Source organism: Panicum virgatum, chromosome 7K (genome assembly GCF_016808335.1).
Source record: "Panicum virgatum strain AP13 chromosome 7K, P.virgatum_v5, whole genome shotgun sequence".
In the NCBI taxonomy this organism is placed as follows: Eukaryota; Viridiplantae; Streptophyta; class Magnoliopsida; order Poales; family Poaceae; genus Panicum; species Panicum virgatum.
Genome location: NC_053142.1, coordinates 25,873,995 through 25,899,813, shown reverse-complemented (window position 1 = coordinate 25,899,813; position 25,819 = coordinate 25,873,995). Strand labels below are relative to the sequence as shown.

The 25,819-nt window shown below is 44.2% G+C and overlaps 2 protein-coding genes across 11 annotated transcripts; one reads left to right on the top strand and one right to left on the bottom strand.

The window, feature by feature from the left end:
* The first annotated feature begins 1,003 nt into the window (after positions 1–1,003).
* Positions 1,004–14,459, top strand: LOC120640644 (phospholipid-transporting ATPase 2-like). 10 transcript variants are annotated; one of them, XM_039916546.1, is made up of 26 exons: positions 1,015–1,201; positions 1,838–2,053; positions 2,186–2,237; positions 2,585–2,806; positions 4,921–5,031; positions 5,329–5,421; positions 5,494–5,668; positions 5,791–5,957; positions 6,154–6,258; positions 7,586–7,683; positions 7,762–7,904; positions 8,481–8,577; positions 8,660–8,769; positions 8,849–9,013; positions 10,136–10,290; positions 10,411–10,491; positions 10,598–10,718; positions 11,260–11,363; positions 11,714–11,845; positions 12,192–12,345; positions 12,768–12,885; positions 13,008–13,181; positions 13,263–13,314; positions 13,581–13,708; positions 13,786–13,936; positions 14,061–14,459. In XM_039916546.1, exons 2-26 carry the CDS (start codon positions 1,932–1,934, stop codon positions 14,310–14,312), a joined length of 3,282 nt encoding a protein of 1,093 aa, XP_039772480.1. In that variant the 5' UTR covers positions 1,015–1,201; positions 1,838–1,931; the 3' UTR covers positions 14,313–14,459. The 10 variants fall into 10 exon arrangements, with proteins under 10 accessions (XP_039772485.1, XP_039772480.1, XP_039772477.1 ...); XM_039916543.1 differs by having other exon boundaries at positions 1,016–1,201; positions 4,915–5,031; XM_039916544.1 differs by lacking the exon at positions 1,015–1,201 and adding an exon at positions 1,521–1,539 and having other exon boundaries at positions 4,915–5,031.
* Positions 14,426–18,751, bottom strand: LOC120640645 (endo-1,4-beta-xylanase 5-like). The gene is made up of 6 exons (XM_039916554.1): positions 18,266–18,751; positions 18,134–18,171; positions 17,878–18,028; positions 16,022–16,197; positions 15,796–15,897; positions 14,426–15,694 (listed from the first exon to the last, which is right to left on the bottom strand). Exons 1-6 carry the CDS (start codon positions 18,372–18,374, stop codon positions 14,555–14,557), a joined length of 1,716 nt encoding a protein of 571 aa, XP_039772488.1. The 5' UTR covers positions 18,375–18,751; the 3' UTR covers positions 14,426–14,554.
* Between the last annotated feature and the right edge of the window lie 7,068 nt (positions 18,752–25,819).

The window sequence follows — 25,819 nt, the reverse complement described above, 5'->3', positions numbered from 1 at the left end:
TGACATCTACAAAACTAGAGCCATAGTGCATATGTTTCGAAGCTGTTTTATGTAAGTATCAACTTATGTTATACCTATAGTAGCAAGTTATAGTATGTGGCAATTCATGGATCAAACATATATACCAATTAAAAAAAACAATTTCTATAGAGATGATGTAGTAACTTATATAGAGAGAATGTGTTAACTTTTGTTATAGAATCTTATGTTGTTTGCTTGCTTGTCTAGTAGCAAATTTACGTAAGACAAACATATATCAACTTATGTCAAATACTATGTACCAACTTGTGCATTGACGATGCAACAACTTATATAGAGATAATATGACAATCTATACAGATACTTCATTTGAAATAACAAAAACAATTTATGTAAATAATTTGTTGGTATATTTACACATACTTTGCTACACATAATATAGAAATAGTTACTACACATAATATAAGTTTCTAGAAAACTAAAAATCTTTCAAAACATATGATTCAAGGATCTTATTTTATAGATCTAGTAAAAAATGTTTTGTTCTGGAACAAATTTTTTTATTGCTAGAACAATTAAAAAATTATTCTGAAAAAATTGTTCCCAAACAAATTAGATTGGATTATACATGTGAGCCGGTTTGTTAAACCAGCTTAGGTTCAAAACATAAAATGTGAAATATGAGAGACTTAGTGTGAAAAATCTGCTGGGTCACACGGTGACCCCACCAGCGCCCAGGATCAGCGGTGGGACGGTTGACTTTGTGCACATGACACTGCTAACGTGGCTATTATGCCCGGGCTGGCGGGCTGCGCTGCTTCCGCGTACTAGGCTGAATCTTTTCAACGGGCCGACTGACACGCTCCAATCTTTTCAAATTCAAGTGAGGCTTGACGACCATGGGGAAAAATAATAAAGTTTCGGATCCCGGGCGGTGCACGTGTCACAGAATTGCAAGATTGGACCCGGCCCGGCCCGGCCCGGCCCACCTTGGTTTCAACGGCTCTCTCTGACTCTCTCTCTCTCCTCGAGCATCTCGCGCACACACGACTCACACCACCGCCTCCTCATCGCCGGCGCCCGCGCCCGATCCGCGCCTCCCGAGCTCCTCCCGCTCGAGCACGCCATCGCCGGCCAGCCCTCAGCCGCCGCCTTCTTCTCGCCGCGACGGAGCTGAGAGCCCGAGTTTATAGCGACTGCTTCCCCCCGGAATCCTCCGCGGGTAAGAAGCCTGCCATCGATTCCGAGTTTTTTTTTTCTTTTTGGCCCTCCCCTCCCTACTTCAATCTGTGGCCGATTTGGTTGCTGGCGCTGGATGATGGAGTAGTACTTAATTGAACCATCCGTCCATGGCTCTGGTTGGACCCCCCATGGCGCGGCGCTTCGTTTCCACTTATGGTTTGGGGTCAACTCCACCCACCATGCTTCGCGTCCCTCCCTTGCCGATTGGAGCCGAATCCCCGTTATTGATGGCTGGGGGAGTGTGGGGGCATGCGATTGTTGAGATTCCTTTCTGCCACCTCCAGTTTCCGGGGGCATTGGTCCATCAGTAGCAGCCTGGTAGGCTTTTGTTTCCTTGGCTCCCTGATTGCTTAGTGCGCTCTTTTGTTTGGGGGAAAAAAATATCTCAGCCGTGCACAATGCGACGTCTGTGGATGTTTTGTATTTGTTTCCTTATCAGTTGCGTGTTGCCTCGTTTTGTCATTGGAGTGGAGTGGCACGTAGCCACTTGTTTTGCCCTCCTGTCTCACGCCGTCCTGGAAGCATACAGGGAAGCCACCAAGAGCTATTATGGAGTAGCAATTTTCTCTTATGTTTATTTCATCTCTTAATTTGATACTTGCTTTTCTGTTGTCAGAATGTTGTCCATTGATCTTCACATCGTTGAAGCCTTTTCTCCATTGGAGTGATCAAAGCGTGCTATTTGCACGGAAGTGACATATTGGATAACAATGAAACGATTTGTATATATTAATGATGATTCGCGCCGGCATTCCTACTGTGACAATAGGATATCCAATACCAAATATACTCTGTGGAACTTTCTCCCGAAAAACTTATGGGAGCAATTCAGGTTTGTATCTATTCTTTGCTTCTTTGCAGTAAAATGGTTCCATCTCCATCTTAACCATTCCATTGCTTCAGGAGCTTAGGTATTTGCTGTTTATCAGTTGTTTAGTGTACTTCCTTTGATTAAATACCTGAGGTTTCTGTTATCTGGATGGGCCCAACATAAAACACTGTTTCTACCATTTGATGTAAGCTGAAATTTTTTGCCATGTTGCTTAATTTGATTCTGTTATATAATGCAATGCGCCAGCCTTGCTTGTGTTTCTTTTCTCTGCATATGAACATTTCCAATGTCATCTTACATGGAGGACTAAATTAATATAAGCGCACTAGATGAAGATCCTTACTAACCAAAAAAAATAACCGAGTTCTTTGTAATAACTGGTGCTAGGACTTCAAGCTGACCCACTGAACATGAGAAAAAAAAAGACATCTAGATCATTTTGTTACAGAACCTGCAGGAACTCATTGTTTCTGTTTATCTGATGAATTTCAGCTCCATCAGGATTTTAAATCATGTCTACTTCTCTTTAAGTATTTCAGGCGTTTCATGAATCAATATTTTCTGCTAATAGCCTGCCTTCAGTTGTGGTCCCGTATTACTCCAGTTAGTCCTGCAACTACATGGGGTCCACTTATCATCATCTTCATTGTTTCTGCTTCAAAAGAAGCTTGGGATGATTACAATAGGTATCTTTCAGACAAGAAAGCAAATGAAAGGAAAGTATGGTTGGTAAAAGATGGCATTCGTAAGCAGGTTTTTCCTTTCTCCATCAATATTTAAGTTTCTAGTATCTTATCGTGTCCAGGTCACCAGTCTACACCACAAATTCATTTTTCCTAGAGGCATTCAATCTTGTTTTGTCTTAGAGAAAGAGAACATCTAGAAATCCTTACTTTCATATGTTTTCTAGGCTGTCTTTCCATATCCAGTCTTTCAGCTGCTGGTTCACCCAACTTTCCATATCATAGAACTAACGTGGCACTATTCAGTCAAAATCTTGCTTTAAATTGTCATAAAAAATACATGGAAGTTTCTTAATGGGGAGAGATAACATGTTTTGGTATCGGATACATGTTTTACTTATCTAAGGGTTGTCTTAGTAATGTAGACTAAAAGACAAAGTAATTTTCATTAATGGATAGTCAAGTAATACTTTGCTTTCTTCTCTATGTTGGAATTAGTATATTGTGGTATATTCTGAAAACCAAGTAGTCTTAGTGTACTGGCACATGGAAGGATCAGGGCATTGATGAATGTAGATCAAGCCGGGAGTTGTACCGTTCATGTAATTTTCTTGGTTATCCAAAAAGGGAAAATTGGTTACTTCGCATCGAAAGATCGCCGCATCAGAGAAATACCATAGAAAGCTATTTCGTAAAATAGCCCCTAAAGAATGAACTGTTACCTTAAACTATCATTATGTCACATTTATTGTTAACGCTGTCCATCCGTGCTCGAGGAATTCCTCTGCCGCCTCCTCGTGGCGTGCGCCCCCGACAACAGACCGCGCTTGCATCTCCTCGAGCACGGCGATGCCACGCAGGTCCTCTCATTGTCGTCGTCGGATGAAGAGGACGACGAGGAGGAGGTGGAGGAGGAAGACGACAATAAGGGGTCGACGTCGTAGAGCAGGTTGAGCATGCCTAGGAGGTTGCGCCGGCGGAGGCTGGAATGGAAGGCATGGAGCGTGGCCGCGTCTGGGGAGCCGATGAATCCCAAGAGGTCATCGGACGAGAATGCCATGATGGCCACCGCTGCAGACACGCTGCAGGAGCAAAGACCGGACGACGAGATCCCGCTGACAAGGCAGCGGCTGAGGAACAAGGACGGGATGACGGCCACGGCGGTGTGCGACGCCATTGCTGCGCGAAGGAGTGGCAGGGCGTAGAGCGCACTTTCCCTGGCGACGACGGCGAGGGTAGGCGACGGCTAGCTCGGTGACGGAGTGAGAGGCGGTCGAGGACAAGAGCTCGATGGAGCTGAGGTGGCATAGCTCGCTGCAGTCGATGCGCCGCCAGCGCTCCCGGCACGCCGCATGCGAGGTAGTGCGCGCCGCCAAGGAACGAGTCCATCGCCTCTAGCACACTGCCGAGATCACAACACATTGACCAAAATGATGGAATCAAGAGGCAGATGAATATTCAGCCGGATGCATCACGACATATGTGGCGGTCCAGGGAAAGGTACATGTGCAAACTCCCGTCGGGCTCGATGCGGCAGCCGGGTGGCGGCTGCGAGCAGGTTGGAGAGTGTGGCTTCGAGCGCGGCAGTCGTGGACGCTAGGTTGCAGTGGCGTAGAGGAAGAGCAGCACATTGGCCATGCACACCCTGCCGGCCACGCCCGATTCCTGTCGCCGTCCCAGACCCTCGAGCTCGGTGGTGGCATCCGTGATGGTGGAGGTCGGTGGCAGCCACTGCAATGGCAGCTTGCTGATGCAAAGATCAAACACGTTGCTGGGTCCGCAAAGCATGCTTGCCACGATGTCACGCCACATCGGAAGAGCCATGCTAACTGATTGCAGGAACGAGAAGAGCGAGTGTCGTACAGGATCTTGCTAGCAATGGGACACACGGTGAGTGCGGCCTGGAAGCTGCCATGGCCATTCTCGAGGTAGAAGAAGCCATCAGGCACACATACGGCTCGAACAAACGGGTGGATGGTGTTAATGACATATTTGATAGAATGCTATTTTATGGAATGTTGCAGATTTGGTGGTATTTTTCGGAAATGGTCATCTTTCAATGCTGTAGAACCAACTTTCCCATCCAAAAAATATAGAAATTAAATCTCTATCCTCTAATGATGCATATGGGATTACATTTTTGTTATTGAAATATTTTAATGTGCTTTTGTTTTGTAGATCAAGGCACAGGAGATACATGTTGGAGATATAGTGTGGCTCCATGAGAATGATGAGATACCATGTGATCTTGTTCTCATTGGAACTTCTGATCCTCAAGGCATTTGTTATGTTGAGGTAAATGAAATTGCCCACTAACAGCATTGTGTATGTTTTTCGTACATATTGTTATAGGAGTTCAGACGAATTACTGGGATGGCTGTAGCCATTGCCTAGAATAAGTAATGAATTTATGTTAAACAAACTGAACCTGATGGTAGTGATGGATTTACCTTCTAGATTGTCCTAGCCTCAGATATTATGGTGCACTACAGATTTTGCATACGTACATATTCTGATCCCATTGCTTGGTGATCTAGGTATTTTATCATATTGTAGTTAATGCCTAACTGTGCCCTCCTATGTTTACTTCAGACTTCTGCTTTGGATGGTGAAACTGACTTGAAAACAAGAATAGTTCCTTCAATTTCTGCTAACTTGTCAGTAAAGCAGCTGGAAAAAGTTAAGGTGAGCCTTTCTGCACTTCTCCTGTAACATTTGTTGTATGTTTTTCTGATTACCTCTCTTTAAATAAAACAGGGTGTAATTGAGTGCCCCAATCCAGATAATGACATACGAAGATTTGATGCTAACATGCGCTTGTTCCTCCCTACCATTGACAATGAAAAATGTCCTTTGACCATCAACAACACACTTCTTCAATCATGCTACTTACGGTACACTGAATGGGCTTGTGGAGTTGCAGTTTACACAGGTAAACACAAAATTTAATGATTTCATGATACCATATATATTCTGCCTGAGGCATTTATTGCGCAAGTTGTTTACCTGAAGACATTGTAGCAACATGTTTAACCCTCCAATCATCCATTGCAGGCAATGAAACTAAATCAGGAATGACCAGGGGAACTGCAGAGCCGAAGCTCACTGCAGCTGATGTGATGATAGACAAGCTCACTATTGCGATATTCCTGTTACAAATTGTTGTTGTACTTGTGCTGGGTTATTTTGGGAATATTTGGAAGGACACTCAGGGTCTCAAGGTGTCAATTCTTTTTTATAAGCAGTATCTGGCGCAACAAATTCATTTTAATTTTCATGCATGTTGCACCTGTGTTGTGCCTTCTCATGGGCACTTACTATTATATCTTGTGACACAGATGATTATATCTATAAGGAACTGATAAGTACTTATGCTATTTTTATTCTATGATCTGATAATTCACTTCCTTTATGCAGCAATGGTATCTTATGTATCATGTGAAGGGACCATGGTATGATTTCCTGGTTATTCCACTGCGCTTCGAGCTGTTGTGCTCCATAATGATTCCAATTTCCATAAAGGTATGCTGTTATATTGACTTCTTGTTTCCTCTTCCTGTGTTACTTGTTCCAAAGTACATCTTGAAGGTTTATATTTTATTATACTGTAATAGTTATCAATCCTGATTTCTGTAGGATATTAACATGAGTTTTGCGGCAGTGATACTCCTTGTGCAGTTTTATTTACATCGACTGATACTGCCTTACATGATTGAACCAATAGACTTGATGACCTAAGAGCATCTCCAACAGATTACTCATACCTCGTACCCAAAACATACTCTCTCCATTACCAATAACTACTTTTGTGTTTTAGGTAATGGTTGCTGCAGCTTACTACCAAAATTCAATCACCAAGAATAGGGTAGAGGGAAAATCCCCTTCATTTAGGTGAGAGGGAGGTGTGTTTTGGTGATTACCAAAACCTTATAGGTAATGGGGATTGGATTGGTAATCTGTTGGTGCACCTCCATCACCAAAACATCAAATTTTTGGTATTAGGGAGAGAGATGAGTAATCTGTTGGAGATGCTCTAAGCCTAACATCCCACCTGAAATAGGCAGCTGCCCTAACCTGGGTTTAGTGCCTTGTTGAACTCCTAGCTACTGGGCTAGAAACATATTATTGGTGCTATTAAGCTAGACTGCCTTCTTTGGGACCTGCCAAAAAGTTCAGGCCAGTCAACTTGTGGGCATCACTACCTTTGTTTAGAGGCCAACATCCAAACCCTTCCCTCAAAGCCTTGACAGACAAGCAAAGGGTTTATGCTGCATGACAGTGTTGCACACTGATCTAGATTTTTTTGGAGTAATTGCACATATTTTATTTCCCCTAATAAAACTGCAAGTCTGCCACTAAATTCAGTGGTAACACATTAATTTGTTTTTGGAACCAAACCTCTTTAAATGTGTACCATCAATTTTGCACGCAACCAACTACTTTCTTTTCAAGAAGTCATACACATTCTCCGTGTGTCAATGTTTGCTTCATGTTTTGTTCATTGAGAACTTAAGTGGTATGTAATGGCCAAATGCATTAACTGTACAAACTAGAAAAATTTCAAGACATCATATTACTTAGATGCTGCTAAAGAGCTTTGACCAAGATGAACAAACTTTGACTAGTTACCAGCATTTTTGCTCTCCTGTCGCAATGCCTTAAGTGATGATGTGTGCTGGTAACATCTTAATGCCTTACAGATCCATCTAATAAAATTTGGGTGCCATGAGAAGAAGCAGAGTGTAAAGAAATTGTTTAGGCACTTCAAGAACTCTAGATAGCATTATTAAAATTTTTCTTTACTTTCGCGATCTCTATGATTTTAATGTACTTCTATTTTTGGTTATAGGTTACTCTTGATTTGTCTAAAGGTGTGTATGCAAAATTTATTGACTGGGATGAGCAAATGTTTGACTGGGAAACAAATACACCTGCTCATTCAGCTAAGTATGTTTCATGTAAACTTCAATGTTTATCGTAACTACATTCTTTATTTCTTAAAGCTTACACAAGTGTATCCTTCAGCACAGCTATCAGCGAGGACCTTGGGCAGGTTGAATATATTTTGACTGACAAAACTGGGACACTGACAGAGAATAGAATGATTTTCAAACAATGCTGCATAAGTAACACAATGTATGGAAGTGACAATGGAGATGCTTTAAAAGGTTATCCTCTTACTCATTTTGTTCCTTTGGACCTAATAAGAGTTTATCCTTCTCTTCTCTCTATTTTAGTAGGGCTTAGTATGAAAGATGCTATTTTTTTGTAGAAATGTGGTATCTTGGATGCTGGAAAAATTCTCAGAGGACGAAAATGCACACATCATTGCGATTTGAATATCAGTATCTTTAGTCTGTAGTTAACCTAACAGTTTTCATGTAATCCTATTTTTTGGGAGGGATGGAACATGGCAGGTGAAAATCATAATATGCAAAGCTTTATCTAAACAAATATTTAAGGTGTTCATTATGATGTACAGAAGATTGGTGAGCTTGGAACTTTAGGCTGCAACTTTAATCTTCATGATATCTGTTTTTCTAGTGGTGTTGCTAAACTTCTAGTGCACTTCACAAATCATGATGTTCTTGGAACTGTGCCATGAGTAATTGTTCACATTCATGGATTTCTAGTGAACATTTTTTTATTACTGTTATTCTAAATAACTTGTGCTCTAAATGTGCCTCCTCCAAAGTTACTGAAGTATACCTATTTTTTGGTCACTGACAATTATCTCTACCTAGATGCGAGACTTCTAAATGCAGTCTCAAGTAATGATCCTGATGTCATCAAATTTCTGATGGTGATGGCTCTTTGCAATACAGTGGTTCCTGTCAAAAGGCAAGGCACAATTTTTTTTCAGTGCTCTACTCTGCATATTTGTGATATTATGTTGTTCCTTAAAAAGCTTTCATACTTTCAGCAATGATGGTACTGTGTCATACAAAGCACAATCGCAAGATGAGGAAGCATTAGTCACTGCTGCATCAAACCTGAATATGATGCTTATCAGTAAAGACAGCAGTACTGCCGGTCAGTAAATGTTTCTTGGATTGTGACAAGATTATACTTTCACCAAGCTGCTTGATTGATTTCTCTATTGTTTCTACAGAGATTTGTTTCAATGGGTCTAAGTTTCTGTATGAGTTGTTGGACATTTTGGAATTCACTTCTGATCGCAAAAGAATGTCTGTAGTGGTAAAGGACGGGCAGACTGGGAAGATTCATCTTTTATCTAAAGGTGCCGATGAAGCTATTCTCCCTCGTGCTTATCCAGGTAATGGTACAACCATGAAAAGTGCATTATGTCATCATTCATCCAATGTTGAATTTAGCCAAGATGCTTGGATTTTGTATGCATTATCAGATAAGTTTGCATATTATAACATTCTTAGATGTCTGCTGCTGAATCTATTCATCATGGGCTAGCAACTGTTATAGACACTTGTACCAAACCTATCTTTTCCTACATAAAAGAGCCTGGAATCGTTTAAGTAGGTTTGATTCGTTTCCATGAAACAGATAAATGTCACACAACATAGTCAGAAAATTTATTTGGCCTCAATGAACACTCTTTGGGTTTCATATGTAGCCTACACGACTTGCTTGGTATATTAAAAAAAAGTATGTTGTTGTTTTAGATGACTCATGACATCACATGCTCTAGACACCTTTTTGGGAATTGGTTACACCTATTTTAAACATAGGGGGTTTCTATTGCTCTTAACACCAGTGTTATCACTCCATTTTAGAATATGATGAACTAGAATATTTAAGGGATTGCGACAAAAAAAAAATCAATGACTAGCTGTTTTTCGGCCCGGGCTTTGGCCGCCCGTGCTAGAGCAGCACGGACGCGCTCGGCGGCGGCGGCGCGGTTGTTGGAGGCAGCGGCGGCCTCCTCCTTGGTGGCCTGAGCCTCGGCGAGGGCAGCCTCGCGAGCAGCGGCGCGGGAATCCGCGAGGCGCTTCTGCTCGGCGTCGGCGTCGCGGCGCACCTCCTCGGCGGGGTCGACGACGGAGGCGGTGGGAGTCCAGACCATACTGCTAGCGCAAGGGCGCGCGGTGGCAGCGGAAGGGCGAGAGGGAAGAGTCCCGGTCTCGTGATACCATGAAACAGAGTATGGCTGGGAGGATTAGTAGATTGATTATGAAGGAGCCAAGGCTCAAGTACATATAGGCAAGGATAACTCTTAAGAATGGAAGGGAGCTAATCTAGGAGATCCTTGACAAACATAACCAACTAACCAAAACCAGGGAGGGAGGCAACAGCCGATCCCTCCGGGCCCATGAGCCTATACATCACGCTAACACCTTTGTCATTTTGTGCAGCTTCAGTGTTATTTCAGGAAACAATCATCTACACTAATTCATGTCTTGTATGTATGTATGTATCACAGGACAACAAATACAGAGATATCTTGAGGCAGTAGAAATGTATTCTCAGTTGGGATTGCGAACATTATGTTTGGGATGGCGTGACCTGGAAGAAGATGAATACAAGGAGTGGTCCAAAAACTTTCAAGAGGCTAGCTGTTCATTGGACAATAGGGAGGTACATTGTAATTATTCTGGTTTAACAAGTTTCTATTAACTTTATTAAGTTCTCTCATTTGTCTCACTAACTCTTCTCACTCTATTCTTGGCTAATGTTACTATACTAAATTATGTACAGTCTAAAATTGCCAAAGTATGTCACGGCTTAGAGCGAGACCTTTATATTCTTGGTGTTACTGCCATAGAAGATCGTCTTCAGGTATACCTTGATTGATAATTTCTGTCACTGACACTAAATACCAGTAGATAAAACTATAACAATTTTACACTTGCTGCCTTGCCTCCCTTATTCTTCTGGCTGGCAGGATGGTGTGCCTGAAACCATTAAGTTGTTAAGGAATGCTGGAATTAATGTGTGGATGCTAACTGGTGATAAGCAAAATACAGCAATTCAGATTGGACTTCTTTGTAACCTCATAACCTCTGGTACTGTACTATCATGAGACTTTTGATATCCATTAAATTAAGCCAGTGGCCATGTGCAACCAACAATCTGAGTTATTGTCCTAGCACATGATGAATTATGACTAGCATTTCTTTGTTACTTATGCTGTTGTGCGCAAATGCTGGGCCCTAAGGTACAAATATAAGATTTTTTTGGAAGCTCTCTGTTAAATTGGTGATATATCAAAAAAAATATTACTAAAAGTCAAATTATGATTACATAGATGGAGAGTAATATTTCCTGGATGCCATTACATGGTAGTTCTGAAGGAGGTCATAACTTATGTAACAACCGGGTATTTTTTCATCTTTTTTTTTGGTGTGGAATCACACTCGATCTATTTGTGATATAAGCACTAATGCATCTAGCATTCTTTATAGTCACAATGTTATGTTCTCTGCATGAACTGTTTCTGTTTGCCACATGGTTTTACTACTTCTCCATGTTGAACATTTCATAAATTTTTATTTCATACCTATCGACCTGTTAGCAAGATTATCACTTAACGTCTCACTCCTACAGAGCCCAATAGCCAGTTGTTGCCTATCAGTGGGAAAACTGAAGAGGACATATTAAGAAGCCTAGACAGGGCATTACTAATTACGAAGAATACATGCGAAACAAAGGTGTGTGTCTTGCATTCCAATTACTGTTATTACTTGGACAAGTATTTATTAGCTTTTTTCCCCATGTTCTGTAAGAATGATATTCAGTTTTAAGCTTTTAATACCAGTTAGTCAGATGCTGAAATAATATCTTGCATAGAACATATTCTCCTTTCATATTTGTAAGCTCTAGAGGATCTTTTTCCTTACCATGTATTCAACTTGAACTGTTGGAATCATATTTGCATCGTATTTTTGGAACGTCCCTCTTGAGGAAATGAACAAACTGATACTATGTTTCATTCTAGATGATGGGTTCAATGTTTGTTAAACCTGTGTTGGAGTGCTTCCTCTCAAATCTGTTCATGCAGGATCTTGCATTTGTTTTGGATGGTCGGGCACTCGAAATAATTCTAAAGCATTCCAAGGAATCTTTCACTAGGTTGGCAATGCTATCAAGAACAGCAATATGCTGCCGAATGACACCTTTGCAGAAAGCACAGGTTTACATTTTGTTGTTTATGATCATTTTTTATTTACCATTTGATGTGTACATGAATCCTTTACCAAGTGTGTGGTTGTCAATCAGTCTAGATCATGCTTTCATGACAAGATATTGGATGGCCTATTGTCAGAGAAAATAATATCTGTGATAGCACTATACTGCTTGGTTCAGTAGTTTGCAGCTCAATATCTTCTGTTTAGAAGTAAAACTCAACAAAATAAGAATGCAGATAGTTTTGTAATGGACATTTGTATGGACACTTCTGTTTCATTTGATCTACCTTGAAACATGACCTCCTATATAGATGTCAATTGGTTAAAATTACGTTGTTTGCATTTCTGCAGCTTGTTGCTATTCTAAAGTCCGTTGGGTACTTAACTCTAGCAATTGGTGATGGTGGTAATGATGTTAGAATGATCCAAGAGGCTAACATTGGAGTAGGGATTAGTGGTAGGGAAGGACTGCAAGCCGCAAGAGCTGCTGATTATAGCATTGGGAGTAAGCATCTTTCTAATTTTGCCAAATCCATTATAGTAATTATTGTGTTTAGCTGCTCTGCTGCCTTAATCCTGCTTAAGGTTTACCTGAAAGGTCTGTTTCTTAGTCGTGACTGAACATATATTGTAATTCTTATACTTCTAGTTGGTACAGATGGATTCTGTTTACTTCCAGAAATCTGGAAATTTGATTTAATGGTTTTTTTCTATCTGGAACAGAAATAGCATATAATAAAAACTTGTGCAGACATTGTTTCTATCCTTTCGTGATGTGATAACAATTTCAATCTTTGCTTATCCATCCAAAAAAGGGTCCCATTTTGTTGTGTAAAATGCCATCTTATTACCCTTTTGCACTTTACCTCCAAATTCAATATATATTTTTATTTGTAAAAAGTCACATTTAGAATACTTCTTTTGCAGAGTTCAAGTTTCTTAAGAGGTTGATACTTATTCATGGTCGCTATTCATACAATCGAACAGCATTTATTTCACAGTACTCCTTCTACAAGTCACTTCTTATATGCTTTATACAGATTCTGTGAGTCCCTGTTCCCTTTGATGCTTGTGCCATTTGCTGCATTTTTAGTTATTAGCTTCTGCTACTGATTTGCAATTTGTCATGGACTTTGTGGCTGCTCTGCTCACCTGGTCCTCTGTCAGGTTTGCCTTTTTTTCAGGGCTCTCAGGAACTAGCTTATTCAACTCCATTAGCCTGATGGCTTATAATGTTTTCTATACAAGTCTACCTGTGATGACTATAATCTTTGACAAGGATATCTCTGAAACAACAATTCTACAGTACCCCCAGATCTTACAGCATTCTCAAGCTGGGAGGTAAATAATTTTTGCCTTTTAGTGCTATTGATATCTTTGTGCACAAGTTTTACTGATACTACTAGTTCCATCATTTACCAGGCTTCTAAATCGAACTACATTTTGCGGATGGTTTGGTCGCTCACTGTATCATGTAAGATTCATTATTTTTTGTCTGCCATCACCTCACACCACATTATATCACTGATGAGTAGTATTTTAAGCGGTTGTTTTGTGCATTTTATTGCCAACCGAATTACAAATACAGCATATGCAGGTGCTCCATCATTGCATGTAGTGCAAATTGTGCTTTAATCTATCAGTCTTGCTGTATGGGATAAATGCATGTAAATTGCATAGACCTCTAGATGCATTGAACTTTATTTTCTTTCATGAAAGACTAATATTTTCCAATTTCAGGCGCTCGTCGTTTTCTTTATCACGGTATATGCATACGCGGATGAGAAAAGTGAGATGCAGGAACTCTCAATGGTTGCACTATCCGGATGCATTTGGTTGCAGGCTTTTGTTGTGACGATGGACACAAAGTAAGTTCTTATCAGGTCACAACAGATACATCAGAGTGATTTGTTGAAGTCACTGACATCATCTTACGCGTCTTCAGCTCATTCACTTACCCACAAATCATTCTCATCTGGGGAAACTTTGTGGCTTTCTACATGATCAACCTAATACTCAGCGCCATCCCGAGCCTTCACATGTACACAATCATGTTTCGCCTGTGCGGTCAACCATCATACTGGATCACCATGGCAGTAAGTCTACTATTGTTTCACCATGGAACTTCTTTTTTAGTCGGTTTCACTATATAACTGTCATGATCATAACTATCTGACCTAATTATTCCCGCTATGTGGTGCCAACATCTTCTCCGCCCAGCTGACTGTTGCGGTAGGGATGGGCCCGGTGATGGCTTTCAGATACTTCAGAAACCTGTACCGGCCTAGTGCCATCAACATACTCCAGCAGATCGAGCAGAGCAATGGATCTATCCAACCTTCCAGAAACGTGGAGTCAGCAGCGCTTAAGTCGGCCAGAACCAATCTCACTAATCTACTCTCTGGTTCTCGTAGAAAGAGAAGTTCTGATTATCAACCTCTGCTTTCCGATCCTGCAGAGCCTGCTGGATGATCCCAGGTACGTTGGCTGGCGGTGGCTAGAGCTGACTGGGCTTTCTGTATGAGAACAAGAGGGGGGGGGGGGGGGGGGGGGGGGGGGGGTGGGTTTGAACGAGAAAAACACAATAATCACAATAATAGCACGCAACGTTCATTTCAAGAATCACCAAGTTCATCGTAAGACAGTAATAACAATGGCCACGGCAGCGCGGAGCTGCGTTTTCGCCTCCTTCCCATGTCGCAATGTCACTATAATCAGGCTGGTCCTGACAGAAGACGGACGTTGATGTGCTTGGTGTCGTCGCTGCGAGCCAGCGAGAATGTGCCCTCGGCGGTGAGGTTCTGGTAGTTGACGCTGAGTTTGTACTCGCCCAGGAAGGCGCTGAAGTTGAAGGAGCCGCGGTCGTTGGTGGCGCCCAGCACCTCTCTGGTCTGCCACTCCTCGAGGAGCCTGTCGACGACGTCTCCGGCGGGGAGGTTGGTGAAGTTGGCGTCCGTCAGGCACATCTGGTAGCAGCTGGCGTTGGCGCCCATGGCCGTCCACAGCATCATGCCGTCCACCGCTGGGTGCGCGAATCCTTCCCGGAGCACCTCCTCCAGGTAGGCGGCCTGGGTCCTCTGGTCGAAGGTGCTGCTGATGTCGACCTCGGTGAGCCAGATGGGGAGGCGCAGCGTGCCCAGCTTGTCCAGCACTGCGCGCACGTAGGGGATGTTCGGCTTGCCGAAGTGACCCTCCAGCCCGATGCCCTCGAAGGTGACGCCGCCGTCGGCGAGCTGCCGGAGCCGCGCGGCGTAGGAGTCGGCGCTGGAGCTGAGGTCGTCGCAGGCCTCGACGACGTTGAAGTCGTTGAGGAAGAGCGTGGCCAGCGGGTCGGCGCGCCGGGCCGTGTCGAAGAACTCAGCGGTGGCGTTGCCGCCCAGCCGGTTCTCGTAGAAGTCGAAGTGCAGCAGCTCGTTGCTGACGTCCCAGTGCACGAAGTCGCCCTTGTACCGTGACAGCAGGCTGCCGATCCGGCCGGCCACCGCGGCGCGGAGCTGCGAGCCGGTCAGGTTCTTCACCCACGCCGGCGTGTACCGGGGGTCCTCCCAGAAGATGTTGTGCCCGCGCGCCACCACGTCGCTGGACTGCACGAACTGCAGCAGCTCGTCCGCCGCCGCGTAGTCCTCCTTCCCCGGCGCCGGCTCCGTCGCGTACCACTTGAGCTCGTTCTCGAACACCGCCGCGTTGAACCGCTTGGCGAACCACTCCTGGTACGGCCTGTTCCCGATGATGCTCCTGCTGATGGCGGAGCCGAAGGGGAAATCCCTGGTGATCTGGCGCACGGCGACCTTCGCCCCAACCACACGGCTGCCGTTTTCGTCGGAGACATGGACGTTGACGAAACGCTTCCGGATCTGGCATGGAAGGCAAATGTTACCGCGTCAGCCACTCAGCCGTCAGGTAGCTCCGCGGTTCCTGATAAGACAAGCTGAACATTATTTTGGTAGCAATGTACCAGCTGAATACGGTCCTCCCTGTGCTGATTCCACTGCTCAGGTGAGAAGGGTTGCAAGGAGGCGCTTCTGATCGAGATCGTGGAAGCGTTTGGGCTTGCAGTCTGCAGCAGAGAACGGAAACACGTAGTACGCATGAGGACATGCTGAATTGATTTCTTTCTTTTTTTTTCCCCCATGAACATGCGCCGGTGTAATGGTAGACACAAATTCCACATCACAACTCACCTGGAAATAGAGGACCGAGGTTTGGGACGAGGAGTTGAGAACAAAACCACCTTTGAGGAAAGACCAGCAGTCGTTTCGCACGAGAGCTGTGCCGATGCATTGCGACGCTGCGTTCTCTAGGGTCAGTATCTTTGCCTTCACATGCGCACTTGCTGGTCCATCAATTTTCACCCAACCTGGAGATAACAGTGAACAACTCACTCACTCAATTCTCTATGCGGAAATGGGTTGGAATAAAATAGGGATGAAAATAGTATATGAATCCGAATCTGAGTAAAAATAATTATTTGTATTCATATTTGTATATATTCGTCCATATCCAATTCGTTTTCATCCCTACTTAATTAACTATGAGCATCCTTGCCCACATGTCCTATACTGGATTCTGCGGCTGGTCCCACATAACATTTATGGAGGATTTTCCCTCACATAAGACTTGTGTGGGTGGAAGGGGATTAAGAAGTATTAGAGGAGGTTGGGAGGGATTAAATACTCTACAGGTCGAAATTCCCCTCCGATCTCTTAGGAAGGAGATTAGCCTAACATAACCTCAAACCTTAACCACTCGTATGGCGTACTACAATCCTTAACTAGTAGGCACAATCTAACTGCGCCCGTTCACAAACATCCATGGGCCGATCCAGCAGTGGGTCTGAAGGGTCCATGGATCCGCGGCGGTAGATGCACTGCAAGGAGATGCCGAAGTTATCTAGAGATAGAAGAAAGCCTCTCTTAATAATTATTCTGAATCCACCACTGCGAACATCGTCAAGTTTACAGACCTCTAGCCGGGACGGCTATAAAACCGTGGTTACACTGACTCTTGACCCCACACGTACGGACCCAATCCATGCATGCCATGCCCGGTGCCCGGCCCCAGCCCTCCTGTCGCCGCGCGCTCCCAGCCTTGTGTGCCGGCGGCTGGTGGATCTCCCTCACGCGCCCAGGCCGCTTGCGCCTTGGCCGTGTCGCCCCTGCGGCCTTGTCCGCGTGCGAATCAACAAGCACGCATGGCCGATGGCCCGGCGGCAGAAACCGCCGGCCGGCGTGAACATGCGTGCCGCCGTGGTGCCGTGTCGCCCGGGTACATCCACCACCTCGCTCTCCCTCCATCCATCCTCTCTCTTGCGGCCCTTGGTGCTTGCTGCTTGGGTGCTAGCGCGCCTACCCGTGACGGGACGGCAGGCGCTGGCCGGGTGAGGTGCGTCGCTTTGCTGGTTCTGGCCGATGCTATGCTTTTCCTCCCCTGATTAGGACGTCTCCTATTTCTTGCCTAGATAAGAAGCAGGTCGACGCACTAGCGCTTGGAGGTACATGTACTGTTTTTTTTTTGCGAAATGTAGTACTGTTGTTTAGGGGAGGAGGTAGAACAAGGAATCAATCAAGGGTAAAAACTTTTCTTTTCACCCTGCTGGTGTTGGGTGTAGAACTGTAGATCGACTTTGCAAGCACCCCCGGCCCGGCCCTTTGTTTAGAGCCTGGAACTGCTCCGGTGCCTGCTTTCACTACTCATACATATTTTGTTTTTGAGGAACCTTAGCTTTCACCATTAATATGTTTCCAATTTTTATGGATTATTGGCGAATTGGAAATTCATCTTAATTTGCGGCTTAATTTTACAAGTTATCCCTCTCTTTAGAATCAACTGCGCAACTGCAGCAGCAGTGGCGGAGCCGGAACAAAGAATTAGGGGGGGCAACTTTTGGTAATTTAGGTGCTAAAATAATAAATAGTGTCAAATTTACTATTCATCTAGTGGAAATTTTGCATGGCAAGGGGGGGCAATAGCCCACTTTTGCCTACACTTGGCTCCGCCACTGTGCAGCAGTAATGGTACAGGGTGTGAAGAGACTTACAGGAGAAGCTGTACGCCATGGCTGCCGACATGTTGTAGAGCACGAATGCTGGGGAGTAGTTCCCTTCGTCCTCCGTTCTGAAATCCGTTATCTTGCTCGCCCAACGGAGGACGCCGCCATTGTACAGAGCAGGCTCAGGGTGAGGTTTGCACTGAAACAAAAAGGAAGCAGAAAAAAAAAAGAACAAGTTAACGAGAGCACTCCCATACGTGATCCATATCTCACTGAAGAAGAAAAACGCACGCAGGACTGGTACCTCAGTGTAAGCTCTGTAGTCGTATCGCACTCCTCCGTCTCCATACATGCGACGACGGCGAAACCGATCCATCAGACCCCAAATTAATCTCAGTGAAGCAAAATCTACTAGTAGAAGCTCTCACAGACTCACCAGCTGAAGCTCGTTGAGGCAGCGATCCGGCTGCGAGGAGCAGCAGCAACACTAGAGCAAGCAGCAGCTTCAGAGCAGGAGGAGGAAGTGACCCCCTTGCGGCCTCCATGAGCTAGCTGGCTAGCTTGAAGGACCTATTGTGATGCTGCCGCAATGCAAGAGCTAGCTAGGTGTAGATAACGAGCTGAGCTCAAGGTGTGTGTGCTTCTCTCGACTCTCGAGCGTGATTCTTCGCTCCTGTCGGCCAGCTGTGTATGTGTGTGCACAGCATATATATAGCCGGGAGCTCGCTGCATTTTACGGTACGGTTTTACCTGATGAAGATTTGAGCTGGATAACCGAGGGAGCAGGAAGAGGTGTGACTTGAGGAAGAGGTGACTCAATCAGTTTTTTTTTTAAATCTCTGAGTTGTACTGTGTAATCTAAAATAAAATAATAAGTATTAGCACGGTGTGTCAATGTTCGGAGGAGGGTCCAGAAGCTAAGGTTTGGAGAAGTTGCAAGACACCGAGCAACAATTCGTTATTCAGTTTCGAGGGTGTCTTCTTCAAGTTTGCACTAGGTTCAAAGTTGCAACTACTTTACCATTGAGTCACTAGTATGTGGGGCTCCAGATCTTGTAGGCACACGTGCCAGTCACGGTGACATACATCAATAAATCCCGCTCCTTTTTTCGAATTTGAGTTCACCAAATTATATCCCCTCATGTATCTTAATTTCTTCACTGTTATATTTCAATTACTATCTCTACTAGATTTATCTAAGTTTCCTGCACGATGTGTACGCTTCATTATATTATTCGGTATCTTAGAATATCAGATGAGGCATGATCATTTCCTTGCAAAAAAAATGAGGCAGGGTCGTCATGGATATAGTCAACTTTTGCAGTTTAAAAAATACCACAGCTAGCTAGCTTACTGGCAGTCGGGCACAGCCATGGCAAGCCTGCTGGAATGTTGGGCTCTGCATTATTTTTGGCCGTTTGTACACGTTGAGCCCGTTGCCATGCTCCAAGGCAAGCTAGGTAGGTCCCGGCTGGATAGACCGCAATACGTACAGAAAAGTTCCACTACCGGAAACTCGATGTTTGCCGTGTGTTTCATTGTTTGCCGTGTGCTTTCTATCGGTCACACAGCAAAGAGCAACTTTGCCGTGTGCTTTTTTTGGCACACGGCAAATCCATACTTTGCCGTGTGCCTTTTTTTTGGCACACGGCAAAAGAATAATTTTTTTTCTCCTTCTACCTCAAAACTTTACTCCCTACATATAACTTGTGTTACTTCATATTTAAATTTGGTATATTTTTGTATTTGTTTGCTATATTTAACTAAATAATTTCATTTCAAGTAATTTTTTGAATTAAGTCAAATTTGAACCGAAAGTGATTCAAAGTCTAGAGTAAAATGAGTGGAAAAATGAAATTCATGCTATTTAACCCAGTTTGAGACTATACCCATCAAATGAAAAGAAATTTCGAACATATTGTCCATGAAACACAACCACGAACATGTGTCCGAATTATTTAAAAATTCTAAAAAAAGTAAATGAAGTCTGAAAATCAAGAGATTTGTCTTGATGTGATGGTATCACATGTGGATGCTATGATAAAAAGTTGAGAAGATTTCGCACACTTTATCATGATGATGTTTATAAAATTGAAACATCTCATAAGAAGTATATGTGTGATTAGATATGAGAGAGTTAGTGAATGTATTATTTGAATACAAACTTTTTTATAGGATCTCATATGTAAAAAATGTTTATACCAAAGTCGTACAGCTCGATGAAAATATAAAACTTTGTAGTTGTCAACTTCTGTATTTGAGATTATTTAGTATTTTAAAATATTATTATAAGTTATCTAATTTGAAATCATAAATTATAAAATATTCAAATGACCTCGGATGTAAATAAGTTATATATCAAAGTTGTACAACTCAACAAAATATAAATCTTTGTAATTGAAAACTTTTTTATTTGAGATTGTTTAGTACTTCAAAAGTACATTATTAGCAATCTGATTTCAAATTTGAAAATTTTAAAAATTTCAAATGGCTTCGGATGTAATTAAGTTCTATACCAAAGTTGTAAAGCTCGTTGACATCTAAAACTTTCTAGTTGAGTACTTTTTTATTTGAGCTCATTTATCTATCCAAAAATACAGTATAAGATCATCAAAGAAACACAACTCGCCACGTCAGCAATCCAGGTCTTTGAAACGAAGGCTTCCTATTGGCTAAAACACCTTCCCACAGCTCCATCCCCACCAGCGGCCTTCTTCTTCCCTCTCCCGTGTGCGCCTCTCTCCTTCCCTGCAGCGGCGGCCGGCGCGCCCCCGGCATGCGCGCGCGGGCGGCCTCGGGCGGCGGCGGCCCGGCCACGGGCGGCAGCGACCGGCGGCAGCGCGGCCCCGGACGACGGCCCGGCCACGGTCGGCGGCGCAACCCCGGGCGGCGGTGGCCTGCGGCGGCACGGCCCTGGGCGACGGCTCGGCCACGGCCGGCGGGGGCTTGCGGGCGCCGCCCCCTCCCCTCCTCTCCTGGCTGGCCGCGCCCCCGGACGACGGCCCGATCACGGGTGACGGCAGCCGGCGGCGTGATGGTGGTGGTGACGGCGGCCGGCGGCGTGGTGGTGGTGGCCGGCATGGTGGCGGCAGCTGCTGCCACTGTTTTTTTTCTTTTCTGAAAAATATTTGCCGAGTGTTGTTGTCACACACGGCGAAATTTTTGCCGTGTGCCCGACAAAAAGCCCATGACAAAGAGACCCTTTGCCGATGCTTGGTTGCCGTGTGGTCTTTGCCTTCTACTACACACGACAAAGGCTTTGCCGTGTGCAAACCGGGCTTTGCCGGCCCTGTGTCCCGTAGTGTTCAAAGGTTGACGATGTTGAGAGTGAAAGACAAAGGCCGGCAACGAGAAAGATGGTGTGGGTGTGAGTGAGCCTCTAAAGCCATACATGGAGTCATGGAGTGAGCAAGATGGTTAGTGCGTGGTAACCCAACTTTCGTGGTGTCATGTGTTTCGCAAATAGGAAAAAGGGAGGAAAACCTTTCGGTGTCATGCACTTGCGGACACTCGACCGCACTAAAGTTGAAAGATTGAGGTATACGAAATAGCTCAGCTGGTAAGGTTTTTTTTGCCATGGAATCTGCCACTTGGGTTCAAGATCTCGATTCGACACGAGTGCTCACATTTTTTTAATATTTTATTTTAGGATTTAATCGTCGCTATTTTTTTAGTGTGGTAGGTAACTTCATCATTCTCGAGAATCTGCGGACTCAATCTCTCAGAAGTGCTTATAGAGGTAGGTTTTTGCATGTGCGTATTTATATGGATGAGTGTGTACATGTGTGTAAGCGTCTGCATCGGGAAAAAAAGGAAAGATAAGAGACGTAAGTGGTGTGGTCACCGTTAAGCTTTTTTTAAGAGTAAGAGAGAGTGCATGCAACCACGCGCTGACACCTCGATAGCATTATACTCCGATCTGCGAGATTGATTACTGTCTGATCCCAGCACCCTACCCATGATCTTGGAGTTGAATGCGTAGGCAGGTTTTTAAGATAAACTGGAACTACTTATTGACATACTCAAACAGAGTAGTAAACAAATTATATATAACTGAAAGAACATGAATGTGCGATTGACTTTTTTTAGTGACTAACTAACAATTGGCCATTTTTTATTTTAGTTATCCGATCCATTGAATTTCCAATCAAATGAAAGCAGATCGTTCAGATTATTATTATTATTATTTAGCGGGTGGTTCTCCATGGTTTAAATTAATTACCATTACCAAATCACCATATTGTTTCCTAGGGGCGTAGTCAGGAATTCTTTTTTCCACTGTTAGGGGCCCAACAATGCTAATTTATCTAATAATATGATCAAATTTAAAAATTTTAGTGCAAAATTTCGGATGATAGGGGGGCCTGCGGGCCCTCCCCATGGCTACGCCCCTGTTGTTTCCTAAAGATATAAGTCATGTATCCATTGTAACGGTCAAAAACTACTTGTAACTATAGTTTAGCAACTTTTTTTTGAGAAACAAAGTACAGACGCAGACGCTCACAAATACATACGCACACTCATCCCTATGAATACACGCACGCAACCCTACCCCTATGAGCACCTCCGAGAGACTGAGCCAGCAAATCCTCGAGATTGACGAAATCACCGCGGGCGCTTCGCTGTCGACGGGAACGTCGCCTACCACTGAAAGCACTAACGCCGTTAAATCCTAGAAAATTCGCTCCCACGAGGAGTCGAACCCTGGACCTCAGGTGCTACTGAGGCTTTTGTAACTACTAGGCTACAGACCCTTTCGCAACTATAGTTTATCAACTAAGCATGCTACCTAAAATATTTTATAAAAGTAATCATGGTAATTGATCAAATTAATGCAAATAAATGTATAATAAATAAAGGTTATTGGGATGGAAATATGATCGAGGAATATAATTGCTTTCCTCAGTCACTTGCTGTTACTCAATTTTTTCAAATTCATTGAAAGTTCTCGAGCGGCTCCTCGTCTACGCGTCACGAACAAGCCAAACAACACAAGTACATACAAGCAAACATTAGAAAATGAATTAAACCAATACACCAACCATTGAAAAACATAGAAGAAAGGCTAAAAAAACTAGTTCTATGTGTTATAACGATCAAAATTGTACTAAGAACACTTAAAATGCTAAAGATGCACTAAAATGGCTCTACAAGGGCTTATTTGCAAGAAAAACTATCAAAAAGGACTAAATAGAAAGAAACTGAGGGCTAAAAGTTAATTTTATATAAAAACAAAGATCTAACATACTAAAAGACAAAACAGAACAGTGGTTCTATTTTAGAAAAAAGATGAGGGCTTTTATGGAAGAAAAAGGACTCAAAAAGAATTATTTTTGACTAGGAATCGACTGCGGCTTGATTAGGCAGAAATAGGAGGGCTTCTTAAGAGATCCAATCTAGACCGTCACTTCCAGGTCGGACGGTCGGGAAACACCCGGGGTGTCCCTACGCCGGTGCTGCCGGCAAGAGCGGTGGAAGCTTGTCGGCACGGAGCTCAAGTAGCGCTAAAAATTACGCGGAGTAGCTCGAGGCAAGAGGGTGATGCAGGGAACCCCATTGGGTAGTCCACGGCTCCGGGGAAGCTCCGGTTGCGGCGACGCTCCGGTGAGCCAGTGCGGGTTGCGTAGATCGCAAAAGAAAGCCGGATAAGAGGGGAAAAGAATCGGGGGTTGCCGGGGAAATTCTTTGGCTTACCAAATCGGGTCGGCTACTGGCAACGCGAAAGATCAACAACGGCGTGGTGACTTAGAGCTCGGGCAACGGAGTACGCACGTGCGTGGAGCTAGGGCAACAAGAGGCGGCAGCTAGGGCGTGCGGGGCTGGGGCACACAGTAGAAAAGGACGCGGTACAGGTGGTTGGCTCGGCCGAGGCGTGCGCGCATGGCTGGGCCCGGGGGCGGTCGAGTCTGAGCCGAGTTCGGCTTGAGGTGGAGACGGAGCGGACGGGCGAACCCCGGCCGTCTGAAGCGTCCCCTCGTAAGAGAAGACTTAAATGTGATACAAAGCACCAGTCCCAGGAGGCTGATGCCACATTTATTACATCAGATGGTTCAAAACCATACAAACCTTGGAGGACACTCGATACAGATGATGATAATTATTAACCAAGCTACAACATAACACCAGACTGCAAACCACATAGGGTCTACTACGGGTTCAGAGTACTGCGACAGCGGAGGCATCTCAACAGGGCCGGTTCCACAGGCAAGGTTGGGTGTAGAACGGTAACCCTACTCGACGTCGTCTGGAACGAAGTCCGGGTCTTCTTCTGTAAAAGTAAGAGTGGGGTGAGTACAAACGTACTCAGCAAGTCCAACCACACCCACGGAGGGGTTAAATCAGAATAATATGCCTAGGTAAATCAAGGATAAGGTTATGTTTTAATTTGCAGAAAAACGATATTTTATGCAGGGGTTTGTTTTAAAGAAAACCTTTATGAAAATCAATTTCAGATGTAACACGGAGTTTCCAATTTTTAAACTGCTACCGGACTCCCCGTCCGTCGTAGCACACGGCACATCTGCCGGACACAATTCCAAAACAACTCACACCAGCCCATCCCACTGAAACACTAGTTATGTGACCACACCATAACTCGCCCAATACCGTGGGCACGGACTATTCGAATAGATTCTTAACTCTGCAGAGGTGTGCAACTTTACCCACAAGTAGGATACCACAACTCGAACACCGTCGTGTCGGTGTAGATCCCAACATAGCCATTACCCACCATAGCTAAGCCTGACTAGCCATCACGGGATGCACCAAGGGGTCATTGACCGTTCACTTAGGTATAACCGGGCATAAGTCACTCGGGGCTTATCCCTTTTCCTTAGTTACCCGTTGCTCTCAGCTCTCCTGATGGCTACCACACCAACTAGTGGGATTTATGCTACGCTGTTGCCCATTCAACGGTCGAGTGGTTTGCACGATAGTGGAGTTAGGTGAGACGACACACCAACTCGGTCCTTAGACACGACAAGATGGATGTCTCCCTTCTCGCTCTGCCACACAGGCACAAGCACACCAATCGGCAAATCACACAGAAATGCCGTCCATCTCGCCCATACTCATCTTTCGAAAATCCACATTTTATCCCTTCCCACACGCACACATTTTCTTTATCAAATAAATCATTTTAAGAGTAAAGTCCTAAGCGTTCTAATGTCGATTAACGTCCAAGCAAAATCAGACATTAATCTAGGTGGTCAAGGAATGGTCAACACAAATCAAGGGGTGGCTATCCAACCGTGTTTTCATGCAAGTAAAACATATGCAACTTTATAAAACAGGCCATTGGGTTGTGTTTATAAAAACTAGGACAGAAACATGCATCAAAGGATGGGATTGAACTTGCCGTCTTCGTAGCCCTCGGGGAAGTCCTGTCCTTCGGGCTCGGGGTCGCGGAACTGGTCCTCGTTCTCCTGCTCACAGAACTGCTCGTTGATGGGCTCTCCTTCGTTCACTCCGCGGTCTACAGCACACACAAACAAGCATCCAATCAATACAAAGATTCTATCGTTGAGCCCGAATCGGAAACACATAAAATATGGAGATAGAAGTGGCATTTTTGAGTGGTTTCTTAATAGCGCGGCCCGAAACTATAATAGAAGTGACATGGTAAAGTTTGGGGTCAATCGGAGTTGTTTAGGCGCATGAAATAATAGGTTTTGTAAAGGTTCGAGGGTTAGTTAAGGGGCCAGGGGCCTGGTTATAAATAATCCTGGGTAGGCAGGGGTCTGCTTGTAATTTTTGGAAGATTTTGGGTTATTCTGGAGAGGTCAGGGGTATACTTGAGATTAAGTTTATATTGGAGGAGGGTTTATTGGCAAATATATTAAAGGTGGGGGTGTTTCTGCAAAAAGACAAAAGGGTGGAAGGTTTCTTTAAGAAATAAAGAAAAGGGGGAGGGGTTTTTGGCAAAATTGCCATCCCCTTCCTCCCTCCCACGCTGGGAAACAGGGGAGGTGTCCCCGGGGTGCCGGCGGCG

What these genes read in the sequence shown, in the direction of transcription:
- LOC120640644 (XM_039916543.1), top strand. Translation starts at nt 1,932, where the DNA reads ATGAAACGATTTGTATATATTAATGATGATTCGCGCCGGCATTCCTAC. An exon ending in ATATGCTTTATACAGATTCT is followed by an intron (nt 12,886 to 13,007) that starts GTGAGTCCCTGT and finishes GTCCTCTGTCAG; the next exon opens with GTTTGCCTTTTTTTCAGGGC. An exon ending in CATACTGGATCACCATGGCA is followed by an intron (nt 13,937 to 14,060) that starts GTAAGTCTACTA and finishes TTCTCCGCCCAG; the next exon opens with CTGACTGTTGCGGTAGGGAT.
- LOC120640645 (XM_039916554.1), bottom strand. Translation starts at nt 18,374, where the DNA reads ATGGAGGCCGCAAGGGGGTCACTTCCTCCTCCTGCTCTGAAGCTGCTG. An exon ending in GCCTCAACGAGCTTCAGCTG is followed by an intron (nt 18,172 to 18,265) that starts GTGAGTCTGTGA and finishes GCATGTATGGAG; the next exon opens with ACGGAGGAGTGCGATACGAC. An exon ending in CATGGCGTACAGCTTCTCCT is followed by an intron (nt 16,198 to 17,877) that starts GTAAGTCTCTTC and finishes TGTTATCTCCAG; the next exon opens with GTTGGGTGAAAATTGATGGA.